The sequence below is a fragment of the Sus scrofa genome, chromosome 7, assembly GCF_054392235.1.
Source record: "Sus scrofa isolate SSC_HxYL_T2T_F1_AM1 chromosome 7, Sscrofa_HxYL_maternal_Yorkshire_Landrace_v2.0, whole genome shotgun sequence".
Lineage (NCBI taxonomy): Eukaryota > Metazoa > Chordata > Mammalia > Artiodactyla > Suidae > Sus > Sus scrofa.
This window is the reverse complement of record NC_139389.1, coordinates 64194349-64212260: the sequence shown is the minus strand read 5'-3', so window position 1 is coordinate 64212260 and position 17912 is coordinate 64194349. Positions and strand designations below refer to the sequence as shown.

The following is a 17912-nucleotide window of genomic DNA, read 5'->3' as shown; positions in this document are numbered from 1 at the left end:
AGGCTGGGAGTCACAGCCAGAGCCTGCTGGATCTGTGCACTGCCAGGCGCTCACCGGGAGGGGTCCTCTCCTCTGCAGGAGGAGGCTGGCGGGCAGAGATAGGGAAACTCTGGGGAGACCTGGCTGGAGGGCCATGGAGCCTGGATATCAGAGGAGAAGGTGGCAGCACGGCCAGCTCAGTCCCAAGTGGGAACTGCTTTCCCCTTTGATCTGGATCATAAAGGGTGTCACTGAGGACCTTTAGTGGGCCTCTCCTGCAGAGCAGGGAGCCCTGGGCCATGTGTCCCCAGACGCTAGAGTTCAAGTGCAGGTGGCCTGTGACCCAAAGGCCAAAAAGATTTTATTGGAAGTGACTATTATAAAACAAGCAGTTGTCTGGCCTTCACTCGAGATGTCTGCGGTGGACCTGAGGGTGTCCTCACCACTCTCCCTGCTGTGGGGACAGTGTGTGCGGTTGAGGCTCCTCAGGGAGGGCTGTGGAGTGCAGAGTGGGTCCTCTCAGCTGAAGGCAGCAGAAGGGTCTCAAGGGAGCCAGGCGACTGACTTCCTGGCTGGAAGGCCTTGGGCAAGTTGCTTCATCTCCCGGGGCCTCAGTTTCCTCAGCTGTAAAATGGGAATGACACCTGCCTTTCCTCCAGGACAGCAGCGATAATATGAGCAAAAGGACTTGGCATGGTTGCAGGTGCTGGATAAATGCTATTTTTTTTTGCTTTTACCAGTGTAATATATGTAAACATGCAACGCGAAATATTTGGTATTTTCCTATTATCACTAAAAATATCTGTCATAAATTCCACAAAGGAGTGGTAAGTGCATGAACATCTGGAAAAAGCAGCTGCTGTGCAGAGTGAGGAAACATGTAACTAAGTCAGGTGCAAGGGGAGAGATGCTGGAATTGAACCCAGTCGCGAAGGATGTTTCCAGCTCAGGTTTTTGACCCACACAGGAGCCCCGGGGCTGCCTGCAAGGCTATGAGAGTCTCTTGGGCCCCAGGACCCAGAGCAGAGCTCTGGAGAGGTGGGAAGGTCTCTTCTGGTGAACGTGCAGCGGCCCCCAGCACAGATACTACATGTTCTTGTTTTCTGAAATTTCACAACTCCTCAGGGTAGCTCATAAGACCGAATTTCTGAAAGAAATACAGAAAGCAACTGTCCTCACCAGAGGAGAGTGTCTCCTTCTGGGATCCCTGGGCACGACCTCAGTCTCACCCTCAGCAAACACAGCTCCGCCGGGTCACTGGGTGAAGGCAGATTGTGAGAATAAGACTCCCTGCACTTGCCTCGATTCCTTGAAACGAAAATGCCCACGAAGCTCCTGGTAAAGACCATACACACTCACACGTGCGAGGGCCAGGCGCCAAGGCTCACCCTCCTCCCTTTGCTGTGGCAATGCCTGGCCAGCATCCTGGCTCTGGCTCAGGACCACTCCAGGCCACCTGCGAGAGGCTCAGTGGATTCCCTCCTCTGAATACCCTCAGCCTTGAGAGCCAGAGCGATGGGACACGCTCTCCTGGGGCTTAGAATCGCGGGCTGGGCAGGGCAATGGGCGCACCTGCTCGCATGGCCAGAGCCCTCTGTGGTCTACAAAGCCCTCTCCAGGCACGATGCCATTGGGGCGTCCCTGCCCGGCCTGGCAGGCATCCGTGTGGACAGCACCTGTGTTGGCAGTACTCTTACTCCCGTTCAACAAGCAGCAAAATCCTGATGTCAGCAGACCGGCTGGCTGTCCTGAGAGCTGCTGCCTGTGCCAGCTCTAAGTGCATTATCTAATTTAACACTGACCACAGTCTGTGTGGTTGGTACTAGGACCACCCCACCCCTATTCTACAAACAAGGGAAACAGGCATGGAAAGGTTAAAACCACCTTGAGAGCAGTGGTCCTTGGGACCACTTCCAGAGATGAGGGCAGCATTTAGAAACCTTTATGGCAATTTGACATTGCCAGCTTACCCAGGAAGGGCTGCAAGGACTAGAAATAGTAATAAACAATATATATATATATATATATATATATATGCATGATTGGGTCATTGTGCTGAACAGCAGACATTGACAGAACACTGTAAATCAACTATCACAGAAAAAATAAAAAATCTTTAAAAAAGAGAAAGAGGAGTTCCCATTGCGGCCCAGCAGAAACAAATCTGACTAGCATCCACGAGGACGCAGGCTCAATCCCTGGCCCCGCTCAATGGGTTAAGGATCCAGCATTGCTGTGAGCTGTGGTGTAGGTTGCAGAGGCGGCCCAGACCCCGTGGTGTAGGCTGGCAGCTACAGCTCCGATTCAATCCTTAGCCTGGGAACTTCCATATGCTTCAGGTGCGGCCCTAAAAAGACAAAAAATAAAAAAATAAATTAAAAAAGAGAAAGAAATAATAATAAATAGGTTGAAAGCCCAGACTCCGGAATCTGAAGGCCTGGGTTTGAATCCCACCTCTGCTGCCTCCCAAGGTTGTGTCTATTTCTCCTGTCTAAGGTGGGAGTAGTGCTGATAGCACCTGCCTTCCCACGTGAAGATATGCAAAGTGCTTACTGCTGAACCTGGCAGCCTGTTTGCTACTATTATTAGCATTTGGTAACTTGCCTGGGACCACAAAGCAACTTACTAGAAGAGCCAGCTCCTTGATGGGGGGATTGACCACCAGGTCCTCCGTCACCCTGGAAACAGATGTGCCCAGGAAAACGCCTCTGTTTCCCAAGCCTGGTCACAAACGCAGAACCACCCCCCCTCCCCCCGACACACACACACACACCCAACCCTGCCAGGAACGAGCTACCTTCAAAGGACAGGCTCCCCTTTCATCTCCAGGCCAGGCGCTACTGGTGCCTTAATGTGGTGTCAAGAGATGGTCTTGCCCAAACTGGAAAAACCTGATGGGCAGCCAGGCCTGCTCTGGCAGGCGTGGATTTGGCAGCAGGTGTCTTAAAGAGGCTGGCAGGGGCCAGGTGGGCAGTGGTAGCCTTCCCAGCCTGGCCCCAGGACCTCCAGGCTGGTCGACGGTGCACAGGATGGTGTCTGCTCGTCAGGTATCTCCATCCCTTCCCTGCCGTCAAATGTCTCCAGAGGCCATATCTGCGAGTTCCATCCAGACCCAGAGGGAGGACACAACCCCTTCCAGCCTCACTTCCCCAAAGAAACCTCTTCCCTGTGCTTCATCTCTCACCCCCAAGGCCTGTCACCAAACCCATGCCTCTCTTCAGCCCTGCAACGTTCCCTGGATGTCAGGCCTTCACTCAATCAACACTGGCCTAAAACACCAAGGATTGGATCACTCGGCTCCTTGGAGCCATCTAACCTGCTGCCAGCTTCCTGTCAGCTCCAGTTTTCAGGCCTCCTCTCCAGGACTCCAGGGCGGGCTGGGGCAACACCAGGCAACTGCGAGGTGATGCTGCATGTGACCTGGGCCTTCCTCCTTGTGCTCGGCCCTTGCCCAGGTTCCCACAGTCTCCTCAGGCCCTCCCTGGGTCAGGCAGGCCAGGCACCCAGGCCACAGGGGAGGGAGGCCTGGGGGGTCCACATCCACCCCTGGTCCTCACCCAGGGCCTCCCTGGGGCCAGGCAGAAAGGGGGAACATCCATGCCCAAGGCCATGTCTGCGTCCTGCTGGCTGTAGCACCAGGCCTGCAGCCAACCATTAAGGCTTTCTGGGCAAGAACTGCCTGACCTGTGATGAACAACTCCCTCTTGTCTGCAATCCCTTCTTTTTCTTCGGCGGGGGGAGGGGGGGGGATGTGGAAGTTCCCAGGCTAGGGGTCAAATCGGAGCTGCAGCTACCAGCCTACACCACAGCCACAACCACGCCAGATCCAAGTGGCGTGTGTGACCTACACCACAGCTCACAGCGACGCTGGATCCTCAACCCACTGAGAGAGGCCAGGGATCAAACCTGCGTCCTCATGGATGCTAGTCGGATTCATCTCTGCTGCCATAGGGGGGACCTCCCTGAAACACCCTTCCCTCTCGAAGTGGAAGCCAGAGGAAGTTGGAGCCCTGGGGGGGGGGGGGTTCTTTTTTTTATACATTTAGAGTGCGGGGAAAAATGAAAAAACATTCACATTTTTCTTTCCTCAAATAAACCGACTACTCTAACTCATCCCGTCCCTTGAAAACAGAAGCGCTATTCAAAAAGAAAACGGCAAAAAAGGAATTTTTTGAAAAAGGAGGCAAAAAGAAAAAAAAAAAAAAAAGGAGCTGAATAGAAGAAGAAGAAAAGGCGCAAAAGAGGAGGAGAAGAGAGCGTCCCGAGGGCGCCGAGGATGAAAGGCGAGAGGCGAAGGGAAGGGGAACAGGGGTACAAAGGCAAGAGGGAGACAGGAGCTTTGAAGAGAGAATGTTCCAGTGTGAGGACAGCGTGTGGGGAGAAGGGGGCGCTTGAAAAGGAGCAGCCCACGCGGTGACCCCCATTCACAGAAGGTGCCAATCACGGGGACAATGCAGACCCTTCTTCCTTCCTCCTTCTCTCCTTTCTGGGGAGGGAGGGAGAGGCTGGGAACCGCAAGTTAATTCCTAAAAGTACAAAAACATAAATGCAGTTCCCCTGGAGAAGCATCTGAGGGCTCCTTTAAAGGTGTCCCCCGAAGCTCACTCCACCCCCAGAAGGGCTCCCCCCCGGCGAGTAGGGGGCACAGGCTGGATTCCATTCGGTGCCGGGGGAGCCAGGGCCGTGACCGAGGCCACGCTGACACCTCGGGTGAGGCCGGGCCTCCTCAGGCAGCTCGGCCTTCTCGGTTCTCCTGCTCTGGCCTCAGAGTCGAGGGCCGGGATAGGAGGGCTGAGGAGGAGGATCTGACCGAGGCAGCTGCTCTGGCTGGAGGCCAGCCTGGGCCGTGGCTGCTCTGTCCCCAGAGGCAGGGCACGCTCAGGAGGAAAGTGAACGAGCAAGTGATGACATTTTGAATCAGGCCTGGACCGGTGTCTTCTCCTGGGAGGGGTTCAAGGAAGCCTGCTGCCTTCTCAGGCCAGGCCCTCACTCTGGGAGGGTGAGAGGGTGGCAGGTTTGTCCTTTCCACTGGCTGTCAACTGTCAGATCAGTGCCCTTACAAGGGAGGGGCCTCTTCGGGCACTGGGGTCTCATCACTGATCAGCGATCCCTGAGCTGGCTGAGATTGAAGGCTAAAAGACATGGAGGTGCCCCAAACAAGACCAGATCCCGCTTCTGAAACAGGCCTGGATTTCCACTCTCCTGCCCTCCTCCTGCGGGCAGACATCCGTGATGACAGGGTGTCTACCATGTGTGGGGTCCCTGCTGAGCTCCAGGGCAAGCAGCACTCAGGAGGGTCCTGGCTGTCAGTCCAGGGACCCACCAGCTCTCCCAGGGTCCCTCTGAGGTCACAGGGAACATCCCTGGCTCCCCTCTGTCTTCCCTTCTCTTACTCTTCCTGTCTTTCAACATCCAATGAGTCGTGACAGAACCTGAAATGGGGTCACCTTTATGCAGAGGTTTCCTTTTCCTTCTGATCAACCGAACGCTGGATAATGAGAAACGCCTGGGAGCAGAGAGGCTGCGTGGAGGAAGACTGATTGGTTTATTGATTGATTGATTGAGCGAGCCTCAACCTCACTCTCTATTGAGCAATCAGTCTATGCGGAGCTCGGTGCTCGGTGGCATGGGCTGGGATTATAACGGTGACGAGGACCAATCCGAGGCCTTGAGATGCTAGAGGCCAATCTAGCGGGGAGGGGGTTGAGGGTGAGGGTGGGGGCGGGGGTAGGGTGCAGCACAGACCCGGGAATAAAAGCACTGCCTTTGCTGGCTTTACCTAGGAAAGGCTGTTGTGAAGTTGGAACAGGCTCAGCAGGGCCTCCAGACCCAAGCAAGGGAGCCAAGAGAAGGGGCACGTGGAAAATGGGAGCACAGGGCCCGAAAAGTCACTGAGCCACTCCTGCATTTCAAGCCAACAAATGCAAATTCCAACTAATATTTATTGAGCACTTTCGAGGTGGCCACCAGCTCCTGTGTAATCCTAGGGAGACAGTGAACTGGCCCCAGCCCAGTAACTCCTGGTGTGGGGGAGAAACAGGCAAGAAGACAGGTGATAGCCTTAGAGCTGCTGTGAGGGCGGTGGTAGGGCGAGAACAGGGGCTGGAGGGCCCAGAGGAGGTGCAGCTTTGGAGAGGTGGAGGAGAGTGGGTTAAGGGAGGCCTTATCAGAGGAGGTAGCATTGAATATGAACTGAATTTTCATTTGTTTGAAGAAGTCTTTAAAGAATTTCACGGTGAGACCCCAGTGTCTAGAAAAAAGAAAGGAATTGATTAATGACCTAATTGATAAAACATCTGCTAGATCTTTCGGTGTATTGAGAATAATCAGATATAGAGAAAACCAAGTAGGGGAGAACAATAATTTTTTTTTTTTGTCTTGTCTTTTTTTTAGGGCCGCACCTGTGACATATGGAGGTTCCCAGGCTAGGGGTCTAATCAGAGCTGTAGCCACTGGCCTACATCACAGCCACAGCAACGCAGGATCCAAGCCGGGTCTGCAACCTACACCACAGCTCACGGCAATGCCGGATCCTTAACCCACTGAGCGAGGCCAGGGATCGAACCCGCAACCTCATGGTTCCTAGTTGGATTCGTTTCCGCTGTGCCACGATGGGAACTCCGAGAGCAACAATTAACTTTTTAAAGAAGCGATAGCTCAGTGCTAGGCTCAGTGGTTAAGAGTATTTATATGGCGAATTTACCCCCAAATCGTGATAGAATATTAGCAGGAAAGGCAATAATACAGAGGCATGAGGTAGTGTGCAAAACGGATAAATTGAGAAGCAGTAGGATAAAATAAACTTTTTTCTAGAATGTGGAATAACAGGAGGAACTAAAGGAACTGAAAAGGATGGAGGACTGGAGTTGGGACAGTGGGTGGGAGGCCCATGGCTTTATCCCTATAAGCCCATCAGTAATATTTTGACATAAACAAAGACGCGTATTGATTCCTTCGATAAAAAAACAAAATTAAAAACAAGCAAACAGGCCAAAAAGGCTGGGCAAAGGAGTAACTGTTAAATCAAACTGAGATCACTCTAAACTACCTGGAGCAACTCAGCCGAGAAACAGAAAGGGCCCCATGCTGTGTTTAAGAGAATAGAAATTTCTTCGATGGAGTTCCCGATGTGGCTCCTTGAGCTGGGAAGCCAGCTAGTATCCACGAGGACTCCTGGCCTTGCTCAGTGGGTTAAGGATCCAGCAATGCCATGAGCTGTGGTGTAGGTCGCAAATGAGGCTCGGATCCCTCGTGGCTGTAGCTGTGACATAGGCCGGCAGCTGCAGCTCCGATTCTACCCCTAGCCTGGGAACTTCCATGCTTCCATATGCTGCAAGTGTGGTCCTAAAAAAAAAGAAGAAATTTCTTGGAGAAAGAACAGAAATCAGTGGCTCACAGTTAGAGGAGGGACAGGACAGAAGGGAAAACCTTGGGGAAAAGTCCTGCAGGATACTGGCATGTGGCTTTAACAACAAGATCCAAAGAACTAGCGATCCAGATATCAGGGTGCTGCTACTCAGCGCTCCCTTGAAGGGACCCAGACCCTCAGGAACACCGGTATTAAAAGAGCCACCTTGGGCGAAGCCAACACCATCTACACACAGGTAGGGTGCTGGTCTGAGCACTCCTGCCTGAGCCCCTGCACCCCACCCCACCCCAGGCTTGCGCTCAGCAGTGTGGCCACCCACCCACACACACACACACACACACACACACTCACTGTTCTCACCAGCCCCTCCTGCCTTTCCTAGGCCTTTTAAATGTGAAACATGTAACAGCAGCATCCCACCTGTCTCTTCTCTGGCAACCTCAAATTCCCCCAATAGAGAAAGTCAGTGAATTTCTGTGTCCCCAAAGCACAGAAAGCCTGCAAATAAATGTGAAGTAGGTGCCTCCAAGAGGGGCCTTTGGGGTCAGGGTCACTCCTCCTTCCGTGGGACAGAGCCCCTCATTCAGAGCCTCTGCACTCAGTCCTAAGCAGCTTGTTGATCTGGCTTCTCTGACCACAACAGATGCAAAGCAGAAGGAGGAGGAGAGCAGTGGAAGCAGGCTGCGGCAAGAGGCTGTGAGAGCTGACAGCATGGGGGCAGGGTAAAAAATGACCACACGGCAGCCCCGGGACCACTCAGGTCGGCGCAAGCCATCGCAACACCTCAGAACGCAGTTCAGTCGCTAGGTCTTAACCATGAACTGGAGTCATCAAGATAGGTGAGATCCGAGTTCGAATATATTCAATAGTCTTAGTCTAGCGTTGGGTTCAGGGCTGAGGTTTGGTGACACCACCTTGTAACTTACCTCGTCCTGGGGCAAACACAGCCAAGGCATCAACTCTGCCCAACCTCCCCACTGCCACTGCAGCGGCAGGTCAGGAGGGCTGGGCTCTGGTCCAGTTCTGCCTAATGCTGTGCACCTGGACACGAACGCCACCTCTCAGAATCCCATCCACGAAATGAATAGAATGCTTTGCCGATCAGGTCAGGCTTTTGCCGTGATTCAAGTGCACTGATCTCTATAATCAGCCGAGACAGTCTATAACTATGATGTAATGTTCCCAAAGCCACCTCTTTTTCTGGGTGGCTGGACAGGACATCCCATGACTCACACAGGGATAGGGTACAAAGGAGTTACCCTCCACTGTACCTCCTGCCTTAGAACGTTCTCAGACACAAGGAAGCGATTGTCAGGTGAGCTTCAAAACTATGCAGACTCATACTTGAGTACATTTAACCAGACAAAGCCAGGATCCATTCTACAAGGCCTGCCTGAACTCTTCAAAGCCAATGTCACCCACACACACATAATACGGGAGTGCTGCTGTAGATTAGGAGCAGCTAAGGAAATAAAACAACCAAATGCGGAGCTCCCATCAAGGCTCAGTGGATATGAATCCGACTAGGATCCATGAGCAAGCGGGTTTGATCCCTGGCTTTGCTCAGTGGGTTAAGGATCTGGCGTTGCCGTGAGCTTCGGTGTAGGTCACAAACGTGACTTGGATCCCGTCTGGCTGAGGCTGTGGCCGTGGCCGGCAGCTGTAGCTCCGATTCAACCCCTAGCCTGGGAACTTTCATATGCCTTGCCTGCAGCCCTAAAAAACATGAAACAACCAAATGCAACTCATGAGCCTTCTTGGATCAGGAAAGAACCGAAAAAGACATTTTTGGAGGACACCTGGGAAAATCTGAATAGAACTGTATATTAGATGATGTTATTGACTAGTGGTAATTTTTAAGGTATGATGATGGTATTACAGGGGAAAGTCCTTGCTCCTAAAAGATGCTTGCTGAAGTATTCAGGGTGAACCATCATGCTGCCTATAACTCACTTTCAAATGGTTCAGCAAAACTACTTGAAAGAAAATGAGAGAAACATGGCAAAATAATAATAATCATGACTCTAGCTTTTCTCTTAGGCTTGACAGTTTCAAAATAAAAAGTGATAAGGAAACAGACCATGCAGCGAGTTGTGACTCTTCTCTGCATTTGTGGGGCCAGTCTTGGGTTTGTCACCCAACTGCCCGATGCAGAAAGCGATGTGCCTGTGATGGAGGGATGGGGCCACTTCGGTGCCTCCCAGTCTGCACGGTTCACGCAGGGAATGTACTGGCCCTGGGGTACCCAGCCCCGCCCAGCCCAGCTGCCTGAAGGCTGAGGGGAAATCGATACCTGGGCACAGCTTAGTGGCTCCAGCACTTAGCTCAGCCTGTTGGCAGGCAAGCCAGAGGGTCAAGGAGGGTAGACAACATCACTTCCTGATTTGCTTCTCTGCTTCCTCATCAAGTCTTCCTCCAGAGGAACTCCTCCCCTCTGCTTCAAGCCCATCTCCTTACAGGTCTGGAAACACAGTGTGCAGATTTTTTTTTCCTTTTCCTTTTTTTTTTTTTTTTTGGTCTTTTCTTAGGGCCACACCCATGGCATATGGAGGTTCCCAGGCTAGGGGTTGAATCGGGGCTGCAGCTGCCAGCCTACACCACAGCCACAGCAACATGGGATCTGAGCCGTGTCTGCAACTTACGCCACAGCTCATGGCAATGCCAGATCCTTAAGCCACTGATCGGGGCCAGGGACTGAATCTGAGTCCTCATAGATATTAGTCTGGTTGGTTAGTGTTGAGCCACAAAGAGAACTCCACATTCAAGATTTTAATACCTGATGCCTAGGCCCATCACACTCCGATCCAAGTTCTTTGAGGGCAGAAGCCCTGCCTTCCTCCTCTGCCAGCACAGATTTCCCGTCTGAAGGTCAGAGAAAAGGATGCAGGGTGTGGGGTTGAGGAGAGCTGGGGATGTGCTGTCATCAGTCAGAACCACAATGCACCTGTTGGGGATCATGCTGTTTTGGGGGGTTTTTTGGCCGTACCTATGACATGGGACAGGGATCAAACTTGAGCCACAGCAGTGACAATAGCATCTCCTTAACTGCTAGGCCATCAGGGAACTCCAAGAGATCATGCTGACTGTAAAATCCTAGTTGGCCCTCACCTGGCCAGGTGGTGGTGAAGGTCTGAAGCCCCAGGCCCTGCTAACCAGGGATGGTACTCACTGGTGATGAGGCCTGTTCCCCTTAGTGCTCCCTTAGTTCATCCGGGCCGGGGGCTCAGAGCTGAGTGAGCACGGCAGCCTTCGGGTCAACAGAGAAAAGTCCCAGTGCATTCCCGCCCTGCACGAGACTAGCAGTTGGCTCTGCCACCTTCCAAAAGTGTTCAGAAGGGATTCCCAGGCTTGTGGCTCTGGGGGAGCAGATGCAAACAGCCGGATGGGCCTAGCCCCAGAGACTTGTGGTAATTTTATTTTTATTAGCTTTTTAAAAAAATGTAATTGTTTATTTTTTAGGGCTGCACTTGAGGCATATGGAAGTTCCCAGGCTAGGGGTCTAATTGGATCTTCATCTGCTGGCCTGCACCACAGTCACAACCATGTCAGATCCAAGCTGCATCTGGAACCTACACCACAGCTCACGGCAATGCCAGATCCTTAACCCACTGGGTGAGGTCAGGGATCGAAGCCACATCTTCATGGATACTAGTTGGATTCTCAAACTGCTGAGCCACAACGGGAATTTGTAATTTTTAAAAGCCCCTCAGATGATGCAAATGTGACCAGGGCGGAGTCCATGTCCCAGGGCTCCGGGTCCTTAGAGCTGAGCCGGACTTTTATTTGGGTCCTGCTGCCCCTCCGCCCACCTTCAGAACCCTGCTTCTGAATCACCTCTCACACCTCTTACCTTCTTCAACACACTGTGTCTCAAGAGTCTCTCTAGAACCCTAGGCTGCCTGCCTCTCAGGCGGTAAAAGGCCTCAACAGCTATACACAGATCTGGTGCCTTTCTCAGGCATCAGGAGACCAAGAGAGGCTTTTAGGGGAGGAAGTGTGATCTGATGGCTGTTCTGAAACTCCTTCTGTTTACTGTGTGGGGAAGGGGAGGGAGCACCAGGCCGGGGCCCCACTGGGCTTGTCTGCTTAACCCCTTCAGCACTCCACCCCCCAGCTCCAGGCCTGCATGGAAGTTCCCTGCTGCTTTGGGGGCCAGGCCCATCCCCTGGGCTCATGGGTATCACCAGGGAGAAAGGAGCAGGCTTTCTTTCCACCATGGCCAGTAGGGCTGGCAGCTGAACACGGGGTGGAGGCGGGGAGTGAGGAAGGCTAACAATGAGGATTCACCCCAGGCTCCCGGTGGGTAGAGACCATCTGGACAGAACCAGAGCCCGCCAAAGGGGCATCCCTCATCCCTTGGTGGAGAAAGGTGCTCACTGGGGCCACTGCAGAGAGAGGCTATGGCAACCCAAGAAGCACCCTCCCTCGTGCCCATCAAACAGGCAGGAAAAATCAAAGGGCACCAGATGAATGGGTGGAAAATGTTACAAGCAAACACGGGAAAGGTTTTCCCAGATAAAAGCAATGGAGAGAGGAAGGGGGTAACAGAGGTGGAGGGAGGGGCGGGAGGCCAGGATGCGGGGGGAGGGAAGAAGGAGGGATTGGGGGGGTCTCCGAGCTTCCTGAGGTTACGGAGAACCAGGGCACCAGGGCGGGGAGGAACAGAAAGGAGAAGCTGAGGCGGGAGTCACACTAACCCTTGAGAAAAGTGGCCCGTGGGACAGAGCAGGGATGGTGGGTCTCAGCACTCGCAGCTGGTGTGGAAGTGAAGTCCCTCCTGTCCTGATGCGAAGCCCAGTGTTGCCACCCTCGAAGCCTTCCCTTATAAGTTCACAAGGCTGGGCAATGCTAGCCTGGGTGGTGGCGGGGGGCTGCCCCTTGGGGCCCCAGGCATCAAGCTCTCACCTGTGGTCATCCAGCAATTCCGACTCATTTCTTTCTTTCTGTTTTGTCGTTTTAGGGCTGCATTCTCGGCATATGGAAGTTCCCACGCTAGGGGTTGAATAGGAGTTGCAGCTGCCGGCTTACACCACAACCACAGCAACATGAGATCTGAGCTGCGTCTGCGACCTACACCACAGCTCATGGCAACACCAGATCCTTAACCCACTGAGAGAGGCCAGGGATCGAACCCACGTCCTCATGGATATTAGTTGGTTCTTAACCTGCTGAGCCACAACAGGGACTCCTCTACTCATCTGCAAACAGGGGCCCGAATTTCCATTTTGCTCCAGGCCCCACGTGGATTTCAAAACTGGTCCTGACTGACCTTTCCAGAGGATGTGTTGCTAGAAAGGCAGGAGCAGGAAGGTAGGGAACCTGCTCTGACTGCTGCTCCCTGTTTGCTAACCAAATACGCGCCCCAGCGCTGTTGACTCAGCCACCAGGCAACTGTAAGGACAGAGCTTCCCACGCCAGCTGAACAGCCTGATGAAACGTGCGAGGGGCTATGCCTGTGTGTGTGGATCATTCAAGAAGCTGTGAGTGGCCGCCACACATCAGGCACAAGGTGGTCCTGACCTCTTCCCCCAGCACAGAAAGCAGGGCCCTGCTGAGGCCCTAGAGCCAGCCTGACAAAACCTACCCAGTCCTGGGAGACCCGACTTCTACCGTCGGCTCTTGCCGGCCAGGGAGGCATTAGGACCCACTTCCCCAAGGATCCCGATCCTCCACTGAGAGCGGAGATGCCACCTGGGGTGTTTGGGACCAAGACCATGCCTCCTGTTGTAGCTCCTACATTATTCACAAGGCCCCTGTGGGGTCACCAAGTCTCCAAGTAAAACGCTGAGAGAGACCCAGCCCAACACCATGGCCATGGGCCTGTGCCAAGCCCAGGCCTCTCCCTTAGCACTGCTCCCCTTCTCCTCTGGCCCTTCACTCAAGGACCAAGGTGCAGTAGGGCCCTTCGAAATCCCAACACTATACTGGCCTCTCCCACTGCCAGCTCTCCCCTCTGTGGCCCAAAGGCAGAGGCACTGCAGACTCCCCTCCCACCAGCAGGAAGATCTTGGGGTCTGCTGCCCCAGCCTCCGGTCCTTCCTGAGGCCCCCAACAGCATCATTTCCAAGGGCTTGCAGTTCAGATAATCAAAACCTCTTAGGCTCAACCTAGGGGCTAATTTGGAAGAGGCCTGAGCCCCACAGGTGCCAGGTGTGCAAAGGAAACACACTTGCAGGCAAAACCAGAGGCAGCTGGATGCCTGCCCACAGCCGGGACAAAGCCAAGCTCAGCAGGCCTGAAGGGTGTCCGGGCCAAGGGCAGCATGAGGGCAGGCAGGCCTCTCAGGAGGGGCCAGGAGAGTGAGCCGGGGAGGCAGGGGGCCAGGCCGGGAACTGAATTAATCAGCAGGAAACTGATGGTTGTTTCCTGACAACACCACCACCACCACCACCACCAAGAGCACATAAAACACACACACACACAGGAATTCGGAGACAGGGAGGGCAGCTGGTGACTTCCTGAAGACCCACAATGCAACCATTTTTTCAAATAATGTAGGCAAAACCACACAAAGCACCCTCCCTCTCCTGAGTGTAGACAGTGTGTGGAGCCCCTTATGCGTGTTACTGCATCTCAGTCTCGCACGAAAACCTTTCCAGGAGGGACTCTGATTCCTTGTTTTCTAAACTCTGAGGTGCAAAGTAAAGCAAGAGGACTGAGGTCGCAACCAGCGGTGCCTGTGTTTCCAAGGCCAGACCCTCCCTGTAGGACCCTGAAGGATGTCTCCTAAGCTACCGCACTCCACCTGGACCAACAAATTTCTCCCACAGGCTCCATGACTGGGGTTTCGACAAAGGAATCCTCTGGCACAAGAAGGATCAAAACAGAGGCCAGCAGGTAGGGCAGGGGACCCCCTCCTGCATGAACTGGCCTGCAGGGATGTGGAAGGAGGGGGGCGAGCATTCTTCAACCTCTCCCCCAACTCCTACTTCTGCAACTTAAGAGCACACTTTGGGGTTCCCTGGTGGCCTAGACGTTAAGGATCTCATGTTGTCACTGCTGTGGTGCAGGTTCAATCCCTGACCCAGGAACTTCCACAAGCAGCACGAGAAGCCAAAAAACAAAAACAAAACAAAGCAGGAGTTCCTGTGATGGCGCAGTGGTAACAAACGTGACTAGTATCCATGAGGACGCAGGTTCGATCCCTGGCCTCACTCAGTGGGTTAAGGATCTGGCGTTGCTGTGAGCTGTGGTGTAGGATGCAGACATGGCTCGGATCCCAAACTGCTGTGTCTGCAATTGGAGCAGCAGTGTTTTGTGGGGTTTTTTTGCCTTTTTGCCTTTTCTAGGGCTGCTCCCGAGGCACATGGAGGGTCCCAGGCTAGGGGTCCAAGTGGAGCCTACGCCAGAGCCACAGCAACGCGCGGGATGTGAGCCATGCCTGCAACCCACACCAGAGCTCATGGCAACGCTGGATCCTCAACCCACTGAGCAAGGCCAGGGATTTAACCCGCAACCTCATGGCTCCCAGTCAGATTCGTTAACCACTGTGCCATGACGGGAACTCTTGCAATTGGAGCAATAGTTTTGATTCGACCCCTAGCCTGGCAACTAGCAGCCAGGACTGCGGCCCTAAAGAGACATAAAAATAAAATAAAATAAAAACCCTCAGTGCTTCTCAAACTTTCTGCATTGGAGGAATCAATTTTATTGGAATTCCTGGAAGAACAAACACTAACTGGCACCTCCTGGTCCCACAACCTGCCACATGAGGTCAAGTGATGCCCGCTCCCGGTCCACACCCCGTTCAAGATGCAAATGTCAATCATCCACTTGATGTCGTCACGGCAACATTAAACTATAAAAGTTTCTAAGCTTCATTGTCAGTTTCTCCTGGCTGGGTAACACAGTGCAGACCAGCATCAGTCCATGGCCTGTCTTTTTGGGTGGCACTGGCCTAAGAATGTACAATAGTGTTTAAAATTTAAGAATTTTCAATTCAGATGTATATCTTTCCTCTTAGGTGAAAATTCTACTCGTAGGTAAGAGAGCCTCAAGTTTGTCCTTTCTTAATATTTCAAACATGAGTTCTTAATCGCCACTTTTTTGAGGCCTTTGATTTTTCCCCAGTCATCTCGCCTGCTTCTCCTCTCTCTTAAAAATAGAAAATAATACATTTAAGTTTCTTAAGTGTTCTTGGAATTTACATTCAACTACACGTGACCTGCTGAGGTCCGTGGAGCTGAGGGGTGAAGAGAATGTTCAGTCAATGAGAAATTCACAAGTGCTCCATACAGAATACAAAATTTGCAATCCCTAACCACGTTCGTAGCTCTGCTGGGTTCCTCCAGATGCAAATGTGGTTTAGTTTACACCAACCCAAGCATTTGTAGGTTTAATCTCAGAAGAGAAAGGCCACTGCAAATCACTCCTGGCCATAATAAGACTGGCACCTAGGAACCACCTGAAGGTATGTTAAGATGCAGATCCTTGGGTCCTGCTTAGGGGCTAGACATGGGGAACTGCATTTTAACAAGCTCTCCAGCAGGGATTAACAAATGGTGTGGCCACGGAAGAAGCCCTTCTGCCTAAGAAGCAGGAGTGATGCTTTGAAAAACTTATGGTCTCCAAAGGAGACAGTTTGGGGGGTGGGGGGAATGTGCTGGGGTTGTGGGATGGAAATCCTATAAAATTGGATTGTGATGATCATTGTACAACTACAAATGTAATAAATTCATTGAGTAAATTAAAAAAAAAAAAAAAAAAAAAAAAGAAGCAGGGGTGATGGAGTGTGACCAGGGGCTCAAAAGATTTGCTCTTAGGAAAGACCTACAAGCTGAAACAAAACCAAAACAAAACTAGGGTTGATTCCACTGGGGCAAGGGCTATGTAAAGCCCCAGCATAGAGACCTGTGGAATAAATCCAGTCTCATATTCTCCACTTAGGTGGGCCTAGCACACAGCACACACTCAACTAGTGTCAGCTGTTGTTCATAGACCAGGAAATTAAAGCCAAGAAGGTTTGTGATTTGTTGAAAGGCAAGTTCTTGGCCAAACCAAGACTTGCCCTGGAACTCATGCCTCTTTCTTTTGTGCCTCGGTTTCCTAATCCGTAAAATGGAGATAATACTTGCTAATTCTCATGGTTGTTTATGAAAATGAAATGAAGGGAGTGCCTGGTGTGGCTCAGTGGAAATGAATCCGATGAGAATCCATGAGGATGCGGGTTCAATCCCTGGCCCACTCAGTGGGTGGGGATCTGATGTTGCCCTGAGCTGTGGTGTAGGTCACAGATGTGGCTTGGATCTGGTGTTTCTGTGGCTGTGGGCTCCGATTTGACCCCTAGCCTGGGAACTTCCACATGCTACAGGTTTGACCCTAAAAACAACAACAACAACAACAACAAAAAAGAAAGAAAGAAAGAAAAGAAAAGAAAATGTAATCAGGGAATGGCTTGTAAGTGCAATTAGCCTGGCCTCTAGTAAGCACTTCATAAATAACTGTTCATATAATCATATAATCACTATCAATTTTGGAAGTCCAAGAATGACATAAAATCTGTGTCCATGTGAGCTGGAGTTTCTTTATTCCAGATGGCTCTTATGAGCACTAGATGCCCTGGTGATGCTAAGTGGCCAGAATGGTCCCTGCACTCCGGTGAAGACTTTCCCTTTGGACCAGGAGAGCTCACCACCCTGCAAATGTCCCACCCCATGACTCACACCTGGCTTGTGCTTGCTCTTGGGGAGACCAGCTGGCTGGCAGAAGTTCTCTGCAAACATGCTGCTGGGCTGAGCCCCTCTGGGAGGTTTCCCAGTGGGCACTCATCCAGAACACTTATTATGTCCACAGTATGCCAGGCACAGGGCTGGGTACCGGAAAATAAAAGAATGGCAATAAACAGAGCAGAGCTTTCCCCTGCCATGAGTTTCCGAAATGAAAAAGTGGGTATAAATTATTTTTGATTAAAAATTTCTATCATAAAATTAACAAAAACCACCCATTGCAAAGAGTTTGAAAAAGATGGAAAAAAAATTAATATTCCTTCTCATCCTAACTCAACCACTTTTTGCATATTTCCTCCCAGTCCTCTTCAAGCATGTGGGTTTCACATGGTTTTGAACATGATGCATACAATCTGGTGTCCTGCTTCTCTTCCCTGGACGACAGACAAGTTCCCATGTTGCACGCTCATAATCAACAATCCACGTTCACAAATGCAGACCATTCACCAGAGTGCACAGATCACGAACTGCTGGTTCGTTCTTACAGTGAAGGACATTCAGGTGCCTCCAGTTTGCCCACACTGCCCACAAAACGCCTTCACGCAGAGAGGAGACAGAGGGAAGAGACAAATGTGCAATTTGATGGTGTCAGATGGACCTGGATTGAATGCCACTGCATGAACTTGGGCCAGTTACTTAACCTCTCTGAACTTCAACTTCCTCCCCAAATGGGCATAACACCTCCAACACACAGCTGTGGAGAGGCTGTAACAGAGACCACTAGTAAAAACCCAGCCAGGGGTCTGACACTCGATGAATGTATGCCTTCTTTTCTCTTACATATCACAAGGGCGTGACAATGACTCCTTCCTGCCTTGTCAAGCAAGGACTAGGGCAAG

The 17912-nt window shown here is 51.9% G+C and overlaps 1 protein-coding gene across 16 annotated transcripts in view; it reads right to left on the bottom strand.

The window, feature by feature from the left end:
* Positions 1 to 17912, bottom strand: part of ZNF710 (zinc finger protein 710) — a 79119-nt gene that overhangs the window by 30139 nt on the left and 31068 nt on the right. Inside the window, exons 1-2 of one of the 16 annotated variants that reach the window (XM_084968647.1) lie at positions 16580 to 16638; positions 12254 to 12429 (exon numbers count right to left, since the gene is read on the bottom strand). The exons of 13 other annotated variants lie outside the window; for them this stretch is intronic. Coding sequence is in view for 1 of the 3 variants with exons in the window: in XM_084968636.1 (XP_084824762.1) it covers positions 12254 to 12434 (181 nt within the window). In the remaining 2 variants the exon portion in view is untranslated. Of the gene's footprint in view, positions 1 to 12253; positions 16059 to 16579; positions 16639 to 17912 lie in introns of those variants that run through there. 2 more of the 16 variants (XM_084968636.1, XM_084968646.1) reach the window with 2 other exon arrangements.